Here is a 21953-nt window from a genome sequence, read left to right on the forward strand (position 1 = left end):
TATCTTTCAAAAGATGTGAGTGCGTTTAGGCCTCATGGAAGTACTGAAACACTGAAATGTCTGTACTCAAGAGCAGTTTAGAGAAATCCTGTGAAAACTTCCCAGCTACAGCCTTGCCAGTACAATTCAGTCCTGACCATATCATAATTCCTAGCTTCTTTCCAGCAAAAACTGCCCATGTCTGCCAAATTCTGTCAGTACAGAGGGGTTTCATGGTACAGACTCAGACAAGATGCCAAGCTTATTCCAGCATGTGACCCATGCAAATTGAGGTTTGAATTATGAAAAGAAAATACTCCAACAACTCACTGGAAGTGTTCAGGGCAAGGCTGGACAGGACTTTGGGCAACCTGATCTGGTGGGAGGTGTCTCTGCCTGTGGCAGGGGGTTGGAATTAGATGATCTTTAAGGTCCCTTCCAACCCAAATCATTCTGTGATTCTTTGATTCTATGAAATATATATGTGTGTATATATATATATATATTTCCTGCTACCTGTTCATCATTATCCAAATTTATTTTCTATACTTACCACTGGATTTGACAGGTATTATAAAATTACCATACAACAGGCTGATATAAAACTTAATTGTATACCTGCAGAGTGCTTTGAGCTTAAAAGGAGATGTGGTATATAGCATATTGTATGTGTATGTAGAATTATTATAGCACAAAAAAAAAAAAAAAAAAAAAAAGGAAAATAGACAATTTCTTGTCTTTCCATGACTTTTGATGTATCCTTTAAATATATATTTTTTTAACTTCAGTACTTAGTTTAAAGAAAAATAAATAATCCCACACCATTTATCTGTATAATCTCTTAGCAAGATAAATAAATAAATAAATAAATAAAATATTGCCAAGTATTCGTTCAATTAGGGCTGATACTCTGTGAAAACAGACAAATAATATCTTTAGATTACTTAAATAGTCACTATTGGTTTTATCTGTTGTTTTGTTCAACCATTTTTTATTTCGTGTGTTGTATAATGGAATTCAGCACACTCTCTTGAGAATGACATTACAACTGTGTTGCCACAGGCAAACAAACAAAGTACAGATGCTTAAGGGAGATAAAAAATAAGTGCTAATATTTTAGTGATTTAAAAAAAAAAAAAAAAAAAAGGACATCAGGGCAGGAGCTGTGTTCAGTGTTTTTTTTTTTCTGTGTGAAAAGAGTAGTACTGCTATATATGGGGCAGTTACAGTTTTAAACACACAGATTTTATTTCCACAGGTTTTAGTGTTGGGGAATGTGACAAAGTAGTTTCTGACAGATCGCCCTGAGCGTATATCTGATCTTTCCAACTGCTGCCTATACGGTTCACTGAGAGGAGATCAGAAGGCCGGTGGCGATGTGAAGCACGCAAAAGAAAGGGTTGTCTTTCACAGCTTTTTTTTTTTTTTTTTTTCCCATTAGTTTTTCCTCCTTATCTCAGGCTTCCAACAATTTGGTCTGTACAAATCCCCATCTGCTCTATCTCCGTCTCCAAAAAATGGCACTTAGAAGCAAGCCTGTGTGGTTAATTCATATAGAAACCTCACGGCATTGGATTATTGGAATTATAACCCTGCCACCAACCGATGCAGGCCAGGAACCAGGCCCCCCCACGTGCTGGAAGCTGCATGAAAGGCAATTCGCAGAGTGGGGTGTCTGGAGAAGCATGGCTTCGTGGCTCCTTTCCATTGAGCATTTAGTGTCTGTCAACTCAGTATTTTCAAATGGAAAGCGATGTCATTAGAATGTTTTCAACCCGATGTAGTTGGGAAGTCATAACTGCACATTAATAAAAATAGGGACAATCCAGCATTTTATAAATCAGCATTTTCTCCACTATATTCTGTATAACTGTAACAGATGGGTAAGTTGGTAAGTTGTGATGGACCAACAGAGATGTGTGATTTACTGGCAAAAAAGAAAAAAAAAAGAAAAAAAAAAAAGCTGGATTGCACACACATCCACACACACAGTTTTAAATTTAAATAACATTTTTGAAAGGAGGGGCTTGGTTCTGACCCCACCAGTTGGAACTGGATCTACCACCTAAGAATATTAGGTGTTACCTTTTGGTTTGCTGATCTTTAACATTTTCATTAATGACCTAGGCATAAAAATGCAGGAGTATACTAACAAAATTTGCTGATAACACAAAGTGGGAGCATTTTCTGTTTCGAAGAGACAGGATTATTGTAGAGGAAAAGCTGTGTGACCCAGAGGAGTGATAGAAGTGGAATTAAATGTAATTGTAAAAAGTGCAAAGCCATGCCCTTAAGGACTAATAGCAAGACTGTTTGCTATAACACATCAGCTGGAAGGCAGAAGGGAAAGTCTTGGATATATCAGCCACTTACAGGGTTATATCACCCACTTACAGGGTGATTATAAACCACAAACCTCATGCAGTTGTGCATAAAATAAATCTCACTTCAGGAGGTATCTGGAGTGATATGTACAACAGAGGCATGGAACTATCAACGGTATTATAGAAGATACAAGTGAAATATCAGCTAAGATTAGCTTTAGTTACTCATAGATGATGATGGCAAATTCAGATTGGAACAGGTGCAGACAGTACATATCAGGCTAGTCCTATCTGAGGAAATTAAAGAGAGCTTAATTTCTTTAGCCTAGGTAAATAAAAGTAGATGATAAAAATACTGTGCATATACATATATACACTGCATAAGCAGTGACATAAATAATTGTGAGGAAAAATCATTTAAAAGTTAAGAACAATGATGGATAACATCAAATAGGTATTAAGTGGCAAGGAACACGTTTTGCTTATAAGTGATGGTTTCTGATCATCTTGCCACAGCAGAATTTATCCAGAACAGCATTTCAGTGGGAATGAGGTGGGGCAAAAGGTTCGTTTTCCTTCTGTTTTTGAAGGGGATGATGTACTGTCATTGCCAGAAGCACTGAAGGACTGAAATAATGACAAGGATCTCTTAAGAATCTACGTCATTCTTCTGAACATCCTCCCCAGGTGCTGAGATACCTATTTCTCTACAGTGTGTGAATAATTAATTTCATTAAGTTAAAATTAGAGCAATTGCTCCTAATCATTTTTAACTTGAAATTTGCAGCTTCTGATTTAGACCTGAAAAAAAGAGATTGTTTAGCCTAAAGCTTGTCTTTTTTTCTTTTTCTTTCTCCATTTATATCATCTGGTTTGACAGGTACACTGCTGCATCTCCTTTTGTACCAGTGAGCATTAAAATAGAGTTCTAAACATAGCTTTTCATGTACTCATGACCACCAGTCCTACTAGGTCAAACGAACAAACAAAAAAATCTATAATAGGATACTTTCAAAATGTATTTTTCTTTCAATATCTTATTATTCTTCATTCATCTTGTTCTTTGTTTTGTCTTCTGATTTTTTAGACATTCAGAAAAACTTAAAACATCTGAAAATGTTGCTCTAGAACTATAAAGATGCAAATTTTTAATTAGTGAAGGGGAAGAGAAGGGTAGGAATAGATGCTTTATGGGACATATTTCACTTGATTCCTTGCACTGGGAATCAAAAATAGCTGTACATTCTGAAGTATTAATTTTTCAGCTGTGGCTATGTGCCACTCCAGCTATAACCTTTCCAGCCCATCCATTTGCTCATACCAAGTACAATCTGCAAGTAGAATGCCACTGCTATACATCTCATGTCCTTCTGTAAACCATGCACTCAGCCTGCTGACCACCAGCTCAGCAAAGTTTTGTTTTGGTTGTACCTAAGAAAGGTGAAAGGATAGAGATCCTTACCCAAGACAAGGAAATTATTACAACTGATGAGCGGAGTTAAACATTTGTATTTTGTGTGTGTGACGCTGTTGATTTCACAGGGCTACATGACTTACAAAGGCACAGAACAGTAGTAAAAGGAAAGAAAATGAGGCAACATCAGACACTTAATCCCTAGGAGACCAAAGAAATTGAAAACTGTTAAATCCTATTGCAGATGAGCTGTAGTGTAATTTTTGTTTTAAGGTATTTACTCATCCCATAGGTGCAGCTTTTCTGCAGTACACAGTGTGCTCTGCCATCAGATTATGGAGTGCAAAGTTCAGCACATGTTCCAGAATAAAAGCAATATTGAATAGTGGGTATAGATCAAAAGAGTTTATCTTTCACAGGAGATGTTGGAGAAATTAAACCATTGCTGTAAATGTCAAATCTGCATAGGAAAGCAGAAGCAAGCCACCTTATACATGGGTGGGTCTCAGTGTCCAAAGCTGTATGTATATGCAAAGGTGCAGTCATTCTGGATTAAAAACAAATACACTTTTAGATCCCTTTAAGACATCCCTGTTCCCTTCCTTCACTATCTACCACCTCCCTCCCCACCCCTTTTTTTATTTTATTATTATTATTTTTTTATTTCTTGTACTCTGATACACCACCTGTTCAGTGATGGATGACTACTTGCTACCAAACTGTTTCTTTAGATCCTGAACTGAGGTGTAATAGGAATGTTTCCATTTGCTTCAGTAATTTTGCTTTATTTGTTCAACGTTTTTTCCCATATGGTGTGAGAATTGAATACTTCTACTCTCTCTTTCATTGTCTGAGGTCCTGAGGCCATATTCTGCCCTCCTTGATAACATATGGTCTACTTTGCTACTGGAATTTTTATTAATAAAATATCAGTAAGAAAAAAAGAAGATCAGATCAAGAAGATCAAGCTATTAATACATAAATGTTGTCTTAAGGAAAAAGATAAAAAAATAAATAGCAGAACACCACCAGTAAATTCAAGTCGTGACCCAAATCCATGGGGCAGAGTTTTTCTATTTATCTCAGTTCAGCAACTTCATCTACATGTATATTCCTTGGAAGAAGATTCAGTGAGGTTGAAGTGCTGAAGTGCAGGGGACACAACTGTTGAGTGCACACTCAGGTTCTTAGATAGTATTGCACAGGCTGTGCTGATGTTTCTATTTTTAAATACTAATACCCAAGCTAGGTAGTTTAAAGCTAAATCAATTATGTCCAAATATTTTTAAAATATTAGTTGTATTGGGGAGAAAAAAAAAAAAAAAAAAGGATGATACATTTCTGAAGCAAATCCAAATCCTCCCAAAAGTCACATGTCAGCACATGAAGGACAAAAAGATGCCTGGGAACAGCTAGCATGGATTTACCAAGGACAAATCATGCTTGACGAGCTGATTGTGATCACCTTCAGATGACTGACTCTGTGGATGTGAGATGTGGATTATGCTTACCTTAATTCTAACAAGACATTTAATGCAGTCTGTCAGAGTGTTCTTGTAGCCAAACAGGAAAAGTATGGTTTAGATAGGTGAACTACAAGCTGAATGGAGACTTGGTTGGACTACCAGGCTTAAAGGGTTGGGATGAGCAGTACAAAGTCCATCAGACAGCAAATTTCTAGTAACATTCCTCAGATGTTGATGCTGAGGCAATAGTTATTTGTGTCTTTGTTAACAATTAAATGCTGGGACAAAAGTTCATCAAGTCTGTCAATGATACTGAAATGTTGGCAGGTCAGGTGTACATGGAAGGGACATGGCCAGGCTGGAGAAATAGTCTGACAAGAACCTCATGAAATCCAACAAAAGCGAACATTGTGCTGCACCTGGAATGGACAACATCATGCAGCAGTACCATTTGGGCACTACTGGGGAGAAAGCTTTGCAGGAGCAGACATAGAAGTCCTGGTGAAGAATGAGCTGACCATGACCCAAAATTGTGCCCTTGCAGTGAAGAGGGCAAGATGCATCTCGGGTTGTATGAATAAAGGTGTAGACAGTAGGTCCAAGGAAGTGGTCCTTCCTCTTTGTTCAGCACTTCTAGGAATGCATCTGGAGTACCCCAAAGAAGAAATATCTTGATGTACTGGAGTGAGTTCAGCAGAGATCTCCCAAGAGAGACTTGAGGATGGAGCAGAAAAAGTAAGAGCACAGCCTTCAGAGATCTGATTTGGTGGATGTGCTCAGCATGATGAACCAAAGGGGAACTATCTTGCTGTCTTCACCCACCTAATAGGTAGATTGAAGACAAAGCCAGATTTTTCTCAGAGGTGCACAGTGAAAGGATGAGAATAAATGATGCAAGTTGCAGGACAAAAAAAAAAAAAAATAGATAAAAAATCTCATTACATATGAGGAGGTTTGTTTCACCATGCAAATGGTTAAATACTGCAACAAGAGCCAAAGGGACTGTCAGATTTCCTTCCTTGAGGGTACTAAAAACATGACTCAACACAATTGCTCAGTGCCGTGAGTAATCTGCTCTGTGTGGACCCACAATGAGCAGGAGCTTAGACCAGATGATTTACAGAGATCTCTTCTAACTTAAATTATGCTATGATTTTCTGATTTCAATATAACTTTAAGCAGACTGTATTTGCTTCCAGTTTGAATTGGTGTCAGCCACAGAAATGGTCTTTTCTCTCCGAAGGACCTGAAGGTGGTCATGGAGCTGTGACAAGGAGAGGGTCAGTCTGGGTGTTAGGGAAAGGCTCTTCCCCAAGAGAGTGGTCAGGCACTGGAACAGGCTCCCCAGGGAGGTGGTCATGGCACCGAGCCTGTGGGAGTTCAAGAAGTGTTTGGACAATGCTTTCAGATATATGGTGTATTTTTTATGTACACCTATGTGGAGCCAGGAGTTGGGCTTGATGATCCTTGCAGGTCCCTTCCGACTCAGGATATTCTATGGTTCTAAATGAGATCCACGTTCTTTTTCTGCCCAACTTGGCTCAAAGATATCGTAACTATCCTCTTATTAATATTCCTTCCATTGAGCGTAACAAAACTTTATCACAGGCAGTTATCGTTTTCTAAACCGTTTAATAACACCCGTTTTATTTCTAAGGGTAAAAAAATAATGGGGTGATAACATGTCCCGAATTGCTAGTGACAGCAACTGTTAAGGCTTGAAGCACTTGCTGTTTTTCACCAGCTGTTGTTTTTAGTATCAGTAATTTTATTCCCCCAAACCTAGGCCTATTTATGTATACAAGGAAAAAAAAAATAGTAAATTATAAGCAAGCTTCCTGAGAGAAATCAAATGAAATATTGTATGTATTTGTCACTGCTATACCTGTATGGCTGGGGAAAGATGTCACATGTCCTTTCTGTGGCCTGAACCATGGTTTTGCTTGGTGATCTACACCAGTTCCAGATTTACTTACCAGCCACCACGATTATCAGTGATAAAACACTGTTAACATTTCATCAAAAACTCTTTCCCCCCATAGAATTATTTATGTATTTATCTTAAATTATATGTTATATGTTTCCTGTCCTTCATTTTCAATCTTTTCTGCCTGGGAAAACACAGAAGCAGCAGTTCACCTGGCTTATTGTACTCCAGGTTATGACCTACCACTTTATCTCTCATAGTTTCTGGAAAAAATCTTTAGAAGAGGCAGGAGGGAAGCTTGGCTTGTGGCATCCACACTACACACATTGTCTCTTCAGCTTTTCAGTGCCTTTTCCAGAGTCTGGCAAGATTGCAGGTTTGAACTAGCTAGCTGCCTGAAACACAGGAAATAAATCTCAGAAAATAGCTATCATCTACAGAGGAGCTAATGCTGAATGCCTCTTGGTACCAAAGGGACTCTTCAGAGAAGTGTTTTGTCAGCATCCACATCCAGGTTTTGCTGTAAGGCCAACCTTGTCTGCCAGCTATATCAGAGAGGCTCGGTCTGACCCCAGCCACATTTGTAAACGAATGCATGTGTACATGTTTATGCCTATAGACACATGTTCACACATGCCTCTAGGTAAACTGTGCTACAGATTTTTCAATGGAGGACTAAAAAGTCTATTATATTTGATAAGAATATGAGTTTTTCAGCCATAATCACAATTTGGGCTCCCAGGGCATATTAATACAGCTCCTTTTATACATCAAAAAAGTATCTGCATAATTGTATGGAAACATCATGGATAGAGGAGGTTAAATAGATGCTTCTAGCAAGGAGTTTCAGCCATTCTGTTTGTTAAGAGTCTGTTTTCTTATTTTACCCCTGCAGCTAGCATAATAAAGATGTAATTTGTCTTCCTTCCCTCTACCTTCCTTCTACCTTGACTCCTCTGTTTCTCTCTTCTTGTCCCTTCACTATTTCTTTTCCTCTGTGGCAATAAACATGAACTACTTGGGCTATCATCCCAAATGAACAAATTGTCTTCTCAGTCAAAAATTAAGATTCTAGGAGAAAAATAAACAAACAAAAAAAGCTATTGATTGATTGTAGAATATCATCATTCCTTAGGTTTCTGTCAGGAAAGACTCCAAGATGTCTTGAGAATGTATTCAAGGAAGTTGGAGGCTCTATTCAACAAAATTAAGATTCTGCTAGCTGTTAGCTGTTACTCTGTTTTAAGGTGCTTGGTCTTCTCAGTAAAATTCAAAACCCAGAGGCAGCAAACACAGAAGAGTTATCCAAAGAAACTGCCTGATGAATGGGGAGGTTGCCAACAGCACAAGATGCACGAACAAGTTACCACGGAAACTATCCAAGTGCATGTTCTTAGCCTGAAGCAAAAGTGAGGTAATTTGAGTTAGGTTAGCAGGCAGTAAGAAAGTTTGTTATGTCTAATTAGCTAAATGCATTCTTGCAGCTCTTCCTACCCACTGGCCTTTCAAGATTTTTAATTTTCCACCCTCAGCACATTCATTTCTCATTGTTGCCCCTTTGCAGTTCTTCAGACTGAGTATTCTATTCTGCCTTGTCCACGCTGGCAGATCACAAGATGGAGGAAAGTGGATGCTCCTTATACAGTTGTCATTCCCACTTTAAGGCTCCTATGTCATGGGACTCTCTCTTTCAATACTCCTGTGACCAAGAAAAGACCCTTTGCTCACACATGAGCTCCTTTCAGCACATAAGAAAGGAGCTGAAAAGGATCACTCCAGTGAAACTTCAATGAATTCTTTTTCAGTCTATTCATATTCTGCAAAAGTGTAATATTTTGGCTGAACTAATATTGACATGGGGAAGATCAATGTCATTAGTTTAACAAAGATACTGTGCAAGTATTCTCCTTAATGAGATGGTCTGACAAACCTTCCCAATAAACTTCAAAATTTCTAAATCCTCAAAATTAATTACATGTTCCAGGAAAATTAAACAACAAACCACGACTCCTATTTGCTGATATAACATCCCCCTCTTATTGTATTGAGCATCTTTTCTTTGAAAATCAACCCAGGTAATAGGTCAAAAAAGAGAACATTGTTCTGTAGGTTGTCCATAAGGCACTTGGATACCCAACACATTCGTGATGCTTGCTTACTTCAGCAAATGGCCTCAGAAACAAATAAACAAATAAATTATGTTGCAGTCCAAATACATTAAAAAGTCTCTCTTCCTCCTCTCAGTGGCATACCCACTTCAGTAGCCTGGACAGAATCGTCAAATCACAAGAGATGACAATTGCATGGAGGTGGAGAAAGATTTTCTTCTCACTGCTGGGAACAGCATGGTGTTCACTGTCTGCCTGCAAGCATTTTCAAATTATAATGACAGAGAGGTTTTCATAGGTTACTAGGTTTTATGGAGATTTAGTCAGTACTCAGTCTGCTCAATACCCAAGTCCTAATGTAGAATTGAATTCAAATGACTACTGAAATTTGAATTTCTAACACATAAATGACAATGGCTTACGCCAGCATATAGACACATACATATGTGGGCTGTCTGTACTGAGCTCATAGTTAACCTGTGCTCTCAAAACAGTAGAAATCACTTTCAGTGTTGAAATAAGAATTCAACACTACTAACTTTTTTTTTTTTTTAAGGTCTAAAAAGTACAATTAAGCAACATTTGCAGCCTCTTTTAGCTTTTTTTATTATTATTATTATTTTTGGGGGGAGTAACCATCTGTTGTTAGCAGATGACAATTGAAAATGTTTTGGAATGTTTTGTTGTTGCTTAAAATATATGAAAATTTTCCTTTCTTGTGAATTTAAAAATGCAATTAGTCCCTTGATTTTTTCCCTGAAAAAAAAATAATAATAAAAAAAAAAGAATGTCCTGAGCTGAACTGATGTGGAAACATCCTCTTTTTGCAACCATCTTTTGACCATCTGCCTTCAACTGAGCATTGCAATCAGAGTACCTTTAAAGATGATGGACAATTTAGAAAATTGTCAGATCTCTGAAAAATGCTTTGAGCAATTGACCCGTACTTGTTCATCCTGAAGACCGATGCTAAGAATTTAACACTTCCAGATTCTCTTCAAATTAGACCCAGAGCTATTGCTGACTGATGCAAGATCATGTGGCTTTGAGTATACAATTCAGTCAGCTCCCGAGGCCATCTTTCCAGAAACATTTCCTGGTATAAAGATGTCTTAACTCACTCATCAGTCTCGCTTTTGACAAGATAAAGGCAAAAGATTACAGTCTGTCGTTGAGAAGAAAAACTTCAGAGTCTAACCTGCAGACAGCACCCTAGTTCTGTAGTGATTTTTACATGAAATGAGAGCATGGTTTAATTATTTGGCATTAAATCTGTGAAATAGTGAGGTAAAATTAGCAGAAGGTGTGAACCACAGACCTAGGAGCCTCATGTGTTTTGCTTGCTTCGTGACTAGGCAACTTCATGAAGAATATTTCTCTTTACTCAAAGCAACATTTGACCAAAACAGGATGGCAAATTACTTGGAGGCATAACTCCCACTTTGCGTCCAATGAATCCAATAATAATAATAATAATAATAATAATAATAATAATAATAATAATAATAATAAATTAATCTCTTCAAAAAGGGAGAAAGAATGGACAGAAATCAGTGCTGGGTAATAATCTCCTTCACAAAGCTTGTGATAAAAACCTTAATAAATTGTGCAAGTTTGAATTAGAATTTGATCTGGAAATTTTTCGTATGAAAAAGTCTAAGAGTGATGCATTTAATGAAATAGCTAGTAATAGCATAAGAGATTTCATGTAAGGTCATAGCAGTGATCTTAGAAAGTCAGAAAATGTCTGTCTAATCTAAGAGTGGTAAATAGCCCTCAACAATTTGTGTTTCATTTGGATCAAATAAGTGTATCTTCCTGGTTCAGAACGATGAAGTGAGGGTTGTGTTTCATATCTCACTTTTGTAACTAACTAGGTGGAAAGTTGGTAATTTGGGACAGATGAGTGTGCCCTGTTTTGTCTATAAATTTGTTTTTCTTTCAGACTATTATAAAGTTTTCTGTAAAAACATGCAAACTTAGTTTTACAATCCCACATTCTCCATCTTCCATCCCCTACAAATAAGCCCCAAAGCTTACCACAGAAGCCACAATCTATTATTTTCTTCACTGCTAAAGCCATGTTTTCCTTCCTCTCCAAATGCAAAGACCAGGCTAAAAGGAGAAGGGAAAGAATATGTGAACATCTATAATGGAAGTTTTTTTTCAGAGGTGGGAACAGATGAGGTTATGAGATGTCTTAGTACTGTGCCACAAGGTATTTCCATGTCATCCAGTCCATCAGGGCATAAATTCAGACAGAAAGACAACATCTTTTCCTTGGCCACAGGCTGCTAATGAGATCTACCCTCTTGGCCATTTGAACAGCAGTAATTCTGAAAACAGTAAAAAGTATCAGAGTGGTGAGGTAGAAAGAAAAACATGGAAAACTTATGAGACATATGAGACCAAACTGAACACATTTCAATACCCTCACAATAATGATGAATTGTATGGTTGCTTTATCTCATCTAGCCTTGTAATCTAGAAAGCCAGCAAAACTGAGCCTGCAGAATTGCCTGCCATGAAGTCAGAGTGAGATTTGTTCAACTAATTACTTCTGAAGATTTCCAAATAGTTTTAAGAGTAATGGTGTTGACATCAAATTCTCCTCTCAGGTTTCTGCAGTGTGTTGTTATTTACTGCTCAGGTTGCTGAAAAGAGGTGTCTGTTCCGTAGGGACTGAGGAAAAAACTCAGGTGCACATATCTGCTGAGTGAAAAATGCTGGTTTATGTCAGCTGAAACTAGTTGTGGAGTCTTGTGCAAATCAAATCGGTAACTGCAGTGTATATATTTGCAAATGTGATCATACATAAAGGTTAGAAAGTTTAATTTTTATCTTAGCAGTTGGAAAAGTTTCAATGTTACATTTTTAAGCAATAATTCACACTTAAGTTCAGTTTAAAATCCTGAAACAATACAGAATGTTTGGATTGAGGAAGATGGAAACTGGAATATTTAACACCAGGTATTTTATTGTTTTACTTTTGCATTTACTGCACATTTGTTTAGACCTGACATATGGTCATATTGAATATCTGGTCACAAACTGGAAATAACTGGTTACTCACAAAGCCTAGTCTCCAAAATTTTTTTCATCTTGAATTGATTTCCACTTGATCTTGTTGTTTTCTCCTCCTTTCAGGGATGTCACTGTTCAGTGGCAAGACTCTGATAGGCAGTTTATAAATGTAAATATCTGAAGAAAGAGGAGAAGGGTAAAAGTGCTTGAATCATTTTTTATTTTCTTATTTTTTAAAAAATATTATGTGAACAAATAACAGTAATGTTTGTCTTAAAAAGACAGAAAGATTGATTTTTCTGTTCCTGCTGGCACTGTTCAGGTTTTCAAACCAAAGCCACTGTTGTAATATCTAAGTATTTGAGCTTTGACCTGAACAATAGCATTTCGCACATGGAAAGATCCGTAAACCATCCTGTGGAAAGTCACTGCCACCATGGCTGTTGATACAACACTTGTCAGTGGAAAAAAATAAATGGCAAAGGTATAATAGACCTGCTTTGGGGCTAATGCATTGGACTGCTTGCTTTTTAAAACAGGAAGGAAATGCTTACAGTGAAAGCACTTGTTCTTTAGGAAAGGGTGGTGGCAACATAGGAACACTCACTTCAACCTGTGTTGGATCCAGTCCTATCAAGCAAAACCCAGAGCTTGTCCCTGTCCAGAATACTGGGTAAGTCCCTGATGTTCATCTGTGCCGGGTAGCCAGGGACCACCTATTTTTTCCTGGTACCTTAGCCACATTGATGAACTGAGAAAGGTGAAAATTAAGCAGTCCTGGTTGTTGCTGATCATTAAGAAGAAATCTCACAGCTGCTTCGTGGGAGTGCCTTCAGCACAAACTCAGTGGTCAGAGCTGGGATCAATAAAATTATCATTCATGTCAGATAGGCAGAACCCATCTTTCACTTTTTGTTGTCTGGAGTAGCATTTCTTACTTTCTAGATCCATGAGATTATTTTTCTTTTGGCAGATCTGTATATTGCAGACCCAGGATATTGGCAAGACCTTTGATTTCTTCAGCTCCTTTTTCCATGGCATGTTATAGGTTTATACCCATACCAAAAGTTTATTTAGTTTGTTCTAATATGCTGAGGGAATAGATAATATTGGGAAGGAATGTGAATATTTCTATGGATTCTTGTAGATTGTCTTCCTCTCTCCAAATGGATATCCAGGTACTGATACACAACCTGGCATGTGGGTGCTTGGTGTTTGGAACAGGGTGTGTTGGGAAATAGAAAAATTTCCATATGGCTGAGACACCCAGAGATGACATTGATCTTTCCTAGACATCATTCAGAGCACTCCTGGCTTCTTACCTCCCTCTTAACTTGCTATGGTACAAACAGGTTTGCTCAGGATGCTGCTTCCCTACCTGTGTTTCTAACCTGTTACATTTTGTTTATCGCTCACATAAGTAATTGCCTGTCAAAAATACTGTCCATGCACAGCTTGATCAAAAACCACTGGAGTTCTTTCTATTAGCCTCAGTGGGACTTACATGAGCACCGTATTCACCAATGTGTGTCCTATTCTGTCTCTGATTAGTGATCAAGACTGCATGTCTCCAGGAAAAAGCACTCTCAGAACAAAGTTTTTTGGTCTATAATTACCACTCTGTTTCCCATTGCAAAGTTAATGAGGGCTGCCAGGGTGGAGGCCTAATGAAAACTTAGGAGAATCCTTGCAGCCCGTGGCATTCCACCTGCAGAGCTCTCCATGGCAACCAGGAGCTGCCAGTCACAGGGGGAATCTCCAAAAGCCATCTCAAGCAGAAGATGCTGTTGCAGGGATGAGATTCACAGATTCACAGATTCACAGATTTCTCTAGGTTGGAAGAGACCTCAAGATCATCGAGTCCAACCTCCGACCTAACACTAAGTACTCCACTAAACCATATCCCTAAGCTCTACATCTAAACGTCTTTTAAAGACCTCCAGGGATGGTGACTCCACCACCTCCCTGGGCAGCCCGTTCCAATGCTTAATAACCCTTTCGGTAAAGAAGTACTTCCTAACATCCAACCTAAAACTCCCCTGTCGCAACTTTAGCCCATTCCCCCTCGTCCTGTCACTAGGCACGTGGGAGAATAGACCAACCCCCACCTCTCTACAGCCTCCTTTCAGGTAACTGTAGAGAGCGATGAGGTCGCCCCTGAGCCTCCTCTTCTCCAGGCTGAACAAGCCCAGCTCCCTCAGCCGCTCCTCGTAAGACTTGTTCTCCAGACCCCTCACCAGCTTGGTCGCCCTTCTCTGGACTCGCTCGAGCACCTCGATGTCCTTCTTGTAGTGAGGGGCCCAAAACTGAACACAGTACTCGAGGTGCGGCCTCACCAGAGCCGAGTACAGGGGCACAATCACTTCCCTCGACCTGCTGGCCACACTGCTTCTTATACAGGCCAGGATGCCGTTGGCCTTCTTGGCCACCTGAGCACACTGCTGGCTCATATTCAGCCGACTATCCACCAATACTCCCAGGTCCTTCTCGGCCAGAATGTTCAAGAGATGTTCAAGTGGAAACACATTGCTTACCTGCATGAAGACAACCACTGGCTTACCCAAGCTGATACTGTTGATTCTGCTAATAATACAATCTTGGTCAAAGAATCTACTTTGAGATGCTTCTTTTCTGCCTTGACCAAAGGAGAGGCAGAGCTAAACACAAAACAAGCTGATTCAGAGGGAGATTTTCCAGCTAATGACAGTCCAAGAGCAGAGGTAGACTATTGATCTGTTCAGTTTTTGCTCTTTCCTCCTCAGATCCAGATATCTTTACGTTCTGCGTATGGGGGCCCGTGTTGCCAGTGCCTCCCCACCCACTTTCCAGCCCCTGTGGCTTTGTGCTCTCCTTTTGGTTGTGCAGGAGTTGACCTTAGTGGGAAACGGTCTGTCTTAAAGATGGCAGCTCATCCATCATGGCTTTCACAGGCTGTCAGCACTGCATTTAATCTCACTTGTAATTTTCCAGGGGAGGTTTACAAAAGCCACAAACAGAATCTTAATGTTATAAAATGCTGTTTGTAGCCAGTGAATACTTCTTATCTGGATGAAGCTGTGCTGCGTTCCAGCTGCCCTGAGCCATCCAGAGATGAAAAACTCCCCAGTTCAGCCTACAGTCCTCTGTGCTATCCACGGTTCAAATGCTGCTACAACAGCTTTATCTTCCCTCTCAAATCACATGCACCCAAATGGATGCTTAGAACCATGCACTTTTCAGGGAAAACATGAAAAGTGTGTTTTCCCAGGGCTCATGTGCATCTGTGAGGCCCCACTGCCCATTTCATAGACTTGTCCTGGGGGATCTTGCTCTTTAGTTACACAACAAGCTTCACGCCCTGCTTCTCTAAGTCCTGATTCACATACCACCCCAGATTCACAGTTTTTAAATGAAATTTGGATTCAGGAAGCTTTTGCCAGCTCTGAAATCTTCATCTTTCATTATCTTCACTACACCAGCCTTCTCCCTTCATTCCCTTCTTCAGTTTACCAGCAAAGGAACACGCTAAAATGGAATCAATATAACCAGAATTGTACTCCAAGAAACAATGCCAGATTCAATCACAGAGGGTTACTCTAAAAATGAGATATAAAGCTCTGCTTCCCAGATATATGTTCAATAGAATGACCTCACTCCCTGACCCATCTGTCCGTGTCACACTGACAGATCATGTCGTCTGGTGATACAGACCTGCACAAGCTGCAATTTGTCAACAAGTCCCTGAGCTGTGCAGATCTGGGCTGGATTTCTATGATATAGTTTCTCTTCTGGCAATAAGATGGGAACAAGGTAAATCCCTGGAATTAGGTGACCTCATCAAGAGCTTTATCCCTTGTTTTTCATTCCATAGGTGGCTAGCCTCTGGACCAAATTACAAACAGAAAGATGAATGTGTATTTTTCCTCTAGACACCTGTCTGTGCTTGCACGTTTTTTTTTTTTTTTTTTTCAGAAAACAGATTAATTAAATTAGTATGGCTATATTTTCACTGGTGCTGGAAGCAGTAGTGGTAATTATGACAGCATTAGATTTCTGAGAAGCCTGTTTTCAGCCTTGAAGCTGAAAAACTTTGACTAAATGTCCTGAAACTATTTGTGCCAGGTGTCTTCCTTGTGCTGAATTACTTCATAAAATTTCAGCAAAGTAGTTAATCAGTTCCTGAGGGCAACATTTAGGACAAATACTATGCTTTGAAATTAACTATTTCCATTAATATCTTTAATGTTGTCTCCATAATTTGGCAGGAAACTGTGAGTCCAAAACCAAAGTTTTGTTGCTTTTTAGAGAAATCCAGTAAAATTCGGCCAAGTTACAAGCCTCCAGCCACAGAGAGGATGGGAAGAAGTTTTTCTGCTCATTTTATTTCTCCTGAGTATTCTCCAGTTCTCACAGCTTATAGTAGACTTTTTTCATTACAGTACATAGCATGTCTTCCCTGCAATTTTTCTTCCTTGCAGGTGGGAGAAAACACATATTTTGATCCTAGGAAAGACAAACATGGAAAGAAAGACGAATTAGATGGGCAAAGACTGGAAAATCATGGAGCAAAAGAAAAGGCAATTTCTGATATTTGAGTAGTGCTGTGTTTGTACCATAATTATATGTACAACCTCACCATTCTTTTATCATATGGATGTTTCTATTTATAAGCTTTTTTTTAATTATTATCTTTTTTTCCTTTTCAGTAATGAATGTATAAAATCTTCACTGAAACTACAGCTCTGTGTAATGGTTTGCTTAGAACTGCAGTGTCTCTAAATAAATATATAAAAAATAAATAAAATAAAACCTCCTTCAGCTCAAACAAGGCATAGCAAGAGAAAAAAACAAAAAAGATTAAAAAGTCCAAAATAGACCAGGATAGTCTCCTATCCAGACAGTCAATTTCTCAATGGTGCCCAATAGACGTATTGAATCACACATTTTGCTTACACAGCTGCCCAGAGAAAAACAAGGACCATATTGCTACCCATCTCCTTTTGCTAAAGGTTGGCAATTATAGCAGTTGGAAAGCGATAACAATCTTTCATTGTGTCAGTGAGTATTATTCAGGTTGGCATACAACCTCCCTGCTTAGCTTTACAATATTCTTAATTAAATTAAGATTAAATCTATAACATAGAGGTATGACCTACTGATATTACAAAGTCTGTGACTTGATGCAAAGGTGATGGGCAGAAATTCTGTGGTCTGTGTTATATAGGTACATGCTAGGTGCAGATTTCTTCCAGACTGGAATGAACTGGTGTTTTGTTTCATGCAAAATCCTGTTTCTCACTGTGTCCAGCTTTACAGATAAATATACAAAATGCAATAAGGTAGTGTCATAAGCTGATCATAAAAGGACATTCTCCTCATGGTAGGTATGAGAGAGTTTGTTTATATCTTGAAACATAAGGGTTTATTTCCCTAATAAATATAAATGACATTTTGGGAGCATAAAGGTAGAAATAAGAAATAAAACTAGATTAGTTCTGTGGCAGACAGTAGCAATTGATTTTTTTTTGTAACCTAAGATGATGTAGATTTTCACAAGGCTGTCTCAAACTACTTAATCTACCTTTTTTTTTTTTTTTTTTTTTTTTTAAATCCAGATGGTTGGAAAGTTACTTGAATAAATCATGTTATATAAACACAAATAAAAACAAAGGCTAGATTTTCTCACCTAAAACTTGAATATGTTCTGTACATTTCATCCATATAGTTTTACGTCTGAATACTGAAAATAAAGGATATTCTATTGGCTGGTAAGCTAGCCTAAAATTTAGCTAGCTAATAGGGTTTATTCCTTATTTTGCTGAAGACTTGCTACATGTTACTGTATAAGTCTCCAAAAGTGCAAAATATAGGTAGGTAGTAGGCATTTATTACTCCTTGTGGTAAGCATTTAAACTCTATCTAGACCACACAGTCAGACTATACAATTAGACCAGTAATCAGCATGCTGTGCACCTTTTCTATGGAATTAGCAGGCTGGTGGGCAAGAGGTCGCTAGTATGGAAATTTTAGGATTTAGATCCCTGTTTGAAAATTCAGGCAAATGAAAAAGAGCTGCCTTGATTCCTTCTAAATTCCTGGAGATTCTTCCCCTTATAGTTCCTCAAAGAAACAAAGATATATTTCCTCAATGTTCTCTGAGAATAGTAAGTACATGAGACCACTTAAGGAAGATGACCTGAAAAGTAAATAGATTTTGGGTCTTCATATGGCTCAGACATGAGCTAAGTGATAGGATTATGGGTCTGTCAAGACCAGAGCACTTAAAAACATGCTCAGAAATTCTTGCGACTGAAAAATCTGAAGGTGTGAAAACTGATGTGCTTTCAGCTTCAAGTCAAATTCCCTTCAGGATTAGATGAGTGCTGAACAGGCATTTTCTGGGACCATATTTCTACTGAAGTCTTTTTGACCATCAGTTTTAGTCTGTAGAATAAAGGAACCAATGCTCCCAAGCCTTAGAGGATTAGTGCACTAAAGAGAGGAAATACTTGGAAAAAATGGCACATCAGAATTAGGGAAATAATATATCCAAGTATATGAATATTGTCAGTATGCTCTGTTCAAACATGGATTCCATCCGATCATTTCACACTTGAATCTTATCTATGTAATAATAATAGAATATTTTCCTGTTAAACTAAAGGTTGGTGGTTTGCCTTAGGAGTGCCAATCTAGTGGTACCCAAAAAGTCGGACTAGATATAATTTTATGGCCTCCTGTTGGTTCGTGCTCTGTGAATTAGGTGATATTTATAGATTCTTTTTTTTTTCCTTGTAGGTGTCGACTGAAGAAGGAATGAGCTTAGCCAGAGAATACTCCTGCTCCTTTTTTGAGACTTCTGCTGCTCTTCGCTTTTACATTGATGATGTCTTTCATGGACTAGTGAGGGAAATCCGAAGGAAAGAGTCCTCACTGCCCATGGCAGAGAAGAAGATGAAGAGGAAGGATAGTCTGTGGCGGAAGCTGAAAGGATCCCTGAAGAAAAAAAAGGAAAGTACAACCTGATGGCAGTTCCTCATGAGCCACCCCTCAGGAGCTGACCACAGTAACCTGTAACAGTTTGAAAAGGCAGCATTGACACAGCATCTTCCAGACCAGGTCCTGGAGTTTCTTCCCTTCAGCCCTCATGCAGAAGTAGCTCCTTGAAGGCCCAATTCATGGTTGCCCTGTGGCTCCTCTGTATTATATATCAAGTCACTTAGCACACCCTCTCATCTTCTCTCTCCACATCTGAGTGGAGAAAATACTGTGCTTTTTCCCTGTGGTCCCTGGCTGGTCTTCAAAGGCTAGGAATTGAGCCAGCATCCAGGACAGAACAGCTTCTACCATTTCTAGAGTAAGGGATGCACGTATTGCCTCCTCTCTGTCCATGCATGGGTCATATCTTCATCCCGGGAATGATTAACATTCATTTCAATGGACATTTTGACTGTTTAAGAACTTTAGTATTTGACCTTCAGCTTTGCATTCACATGTAGGTTTAGGGTTAGACTGTGCTCAGTCTGTGTCTGTGTGTGTGAGCTGGGACCAGGGGAAACACTGGGGGCTCACAATTTTAACCCTGTAGAGACCTATCCTGACCATGTTCTTTCCATTTAGCAGGAAGGGTTGGCAAGCATAGCACAAGTCCCACACTAGCCATCCAGAAGGCTGCAGGGTTATAGCTCCATCTCCTCTACTTACTCATCAGAACTGGCTAGCAGAGGTACATTGTCCTACAGACACACAGTGGATTGGCCACATTCATGCAGCCCACCAAGAAGTGCACAAAAAACACTTCCCAAAGTGGTGCAACTCTGTCCCACCATAGCGTCTGCAATGTAGCATTTAGCCCTCAACTTACTACAGAATTGCATCATGACAGTCACTGTCTTTCACTGTCCATGACCATCCAAGTGAATCATTTGATTGATTAGTTGGACAGGTCTTTTAAATATTCCTTTTTAAAGCTGGCATGAAGTAGAATACAGTCTCATTTACTTTTTTTCCAGACTTCTTTTAATATTGACTTTATTTATAAATTTTACAAGTAAATCATGCATACATTTTGTCAAAAAATAAAGATCGTGAATTCCATGAAGCTATCCTTGTAGTCAGTGTCATTTGTGTCTGTTCTATTTAATATATTCTTAGAAAAAAAAAAATGCATTCCTTAGTAAATGTTCATTATTTTTCTCTTTTATTTTTTGACTATATATTTTAGAGGAACCTGTGGGAAGGGGGGGGGGGGGGGGGGAGTTGATTTGTTTTGGTCAGTTAAGTATGAAAGGGTTACAGTTTCATGAAAAAAATCAGTTCATTAAAATCTGGTGTTTTATTCTTTACTTTCTCTTCCATTCAAGAAAAAACAGTGATTTATTTTGACTTGTCAGAAATTTTCCATCAAAGGTATCACTTCAATGTGTATAGTTAGATAACATGTAGCTATATAGATGATCTTTGGAAAAATTATTTTAGAGAAATATAAGCAGATATAAGCATTTAGGTGTATATCCTGATCCCTGCCTCCAACAACTGAAGACTGCATTTACTCTACTATAATTACTATTATTATTTTACCTGTATTGACACAGACATTTTAGGTAAAGCTCCTAAAGACAGAGATGTGCTTGCCCAAAGAGTTTATGAGCTAAGTATTGGTGGAGAGACAACAGGAGGCTACACTGAACAGATGGTGGCTTTGAGACTATAAATAACAAGAGGAACATCTGTGACTGTTCCAATACTGCACACTGCACAGAGGGGAATGAAGCAGTCGTTCCACATGTAAGAGACCATAGAAATTACTATCCTGAGAAACCTTGAGGGATGTTCATTGGTCCTTTTCAGGCAGATGCCTAAGCTTTGAGTCAATTGGAAAACATTTAGTATTGGTTATTATTTCACCCACACTGCTGAGGGACTTACTATATCAATACTGGCTTTGAGTTGTAGTTTTAGGGGTAGCCTGTTTCTAGTCAGCTTGAAATATCAAAAAAGTTGCAAAAGGGCATAGATACAGTCTAAGATTAAGCCTCAAATGAATTTGTAAATTAAACATACCCATTATCAGGCATTAAGGTCATCTGGCATGGAACGATATCTTTCCATACTATTAAACTGTCAGCCTTTATGGCAGGGTTACCATACACACATTGCTGTTGGAAATGGTCCCTGGAGTGTGCTGGGTTCTGCATCATGCTCAGCAACTGGTTAGGCAAGTGCTAGCTGATGTGATCTGAAGCCGTAGTAAGAATCATTTTAAGAATGTAACAGTACAGCTTACATAGTCGTATTTATGTGTACCAAGCCCATGAACTCTCCACATTCTCAGTATCCCCATAGCTAACCTACACATGTCAGATTTTAAAAGATGTCTGGTAATAAGTTAGTAATTTCAAAAAGAATGAGATCCTCTGAGGACCTTCTGTTACATTTTCTGCATGCAACTTCAGGCGTCTGAGTATCTATTGGGCAGAAAGGTCTGGTTTTATCTCACTCCAGTTTAGTCATATAGAAGCTGAGTATGACACCCAGTTATTGAGCCCCTTAGTTAATAAGCAGAGAGGTTCCTAGGGTGATTTGTTCTGTCTAACTTGGATAGTTAGCGTTTGACAAATCACTGCCTAAAATGGCTGCCTCTTTCCAGCTCTTTTATGTTGCTCCTTAAAGTGCAACTTGTGTCTAGGGCTAACTTTTTGATAGCTAATAGCACATAGGATGAACCCCATT

At 38.7% G+C, this 21953-nt stretch overlaps 1 protein-coding gene across 1 annotated transcript in view; it reads left to right on the forward strand.

Moving 5' to 3' along the window:
- Positions 1–20322, forward strand: part of RIT2 (Ras like without CAAX 2) — a 194386-nt gene extending 174064 nt beyond the window's left edge. The window contains exon 5 of the mRNA XM_080574737.1: positions 19020–20322. Within this exon, the coding sequence (XP_080430863.1) occupies positions 19020–19247 (228 nt within the window). The 3' untranslated portion in view covers positions 19248–20322. The remainder of the gene's footprint in view (positions 1–19019) is intronic.
- Positions 20323–21953: the final 1631 nt, after the last annotated feature.

The sequence above is a fragment of the Anser brachyrhynchus genome (assembly GCF_964034855.1).
Source record: "Anser brachyrhynchus genome assembly, chromosome: Z".
Lineage (NCBI taxonomy): Eukaryota > Metazoa > Chordata > Aves > Anseriformes > Anatidae > Anser > Anser brachyrhynchus.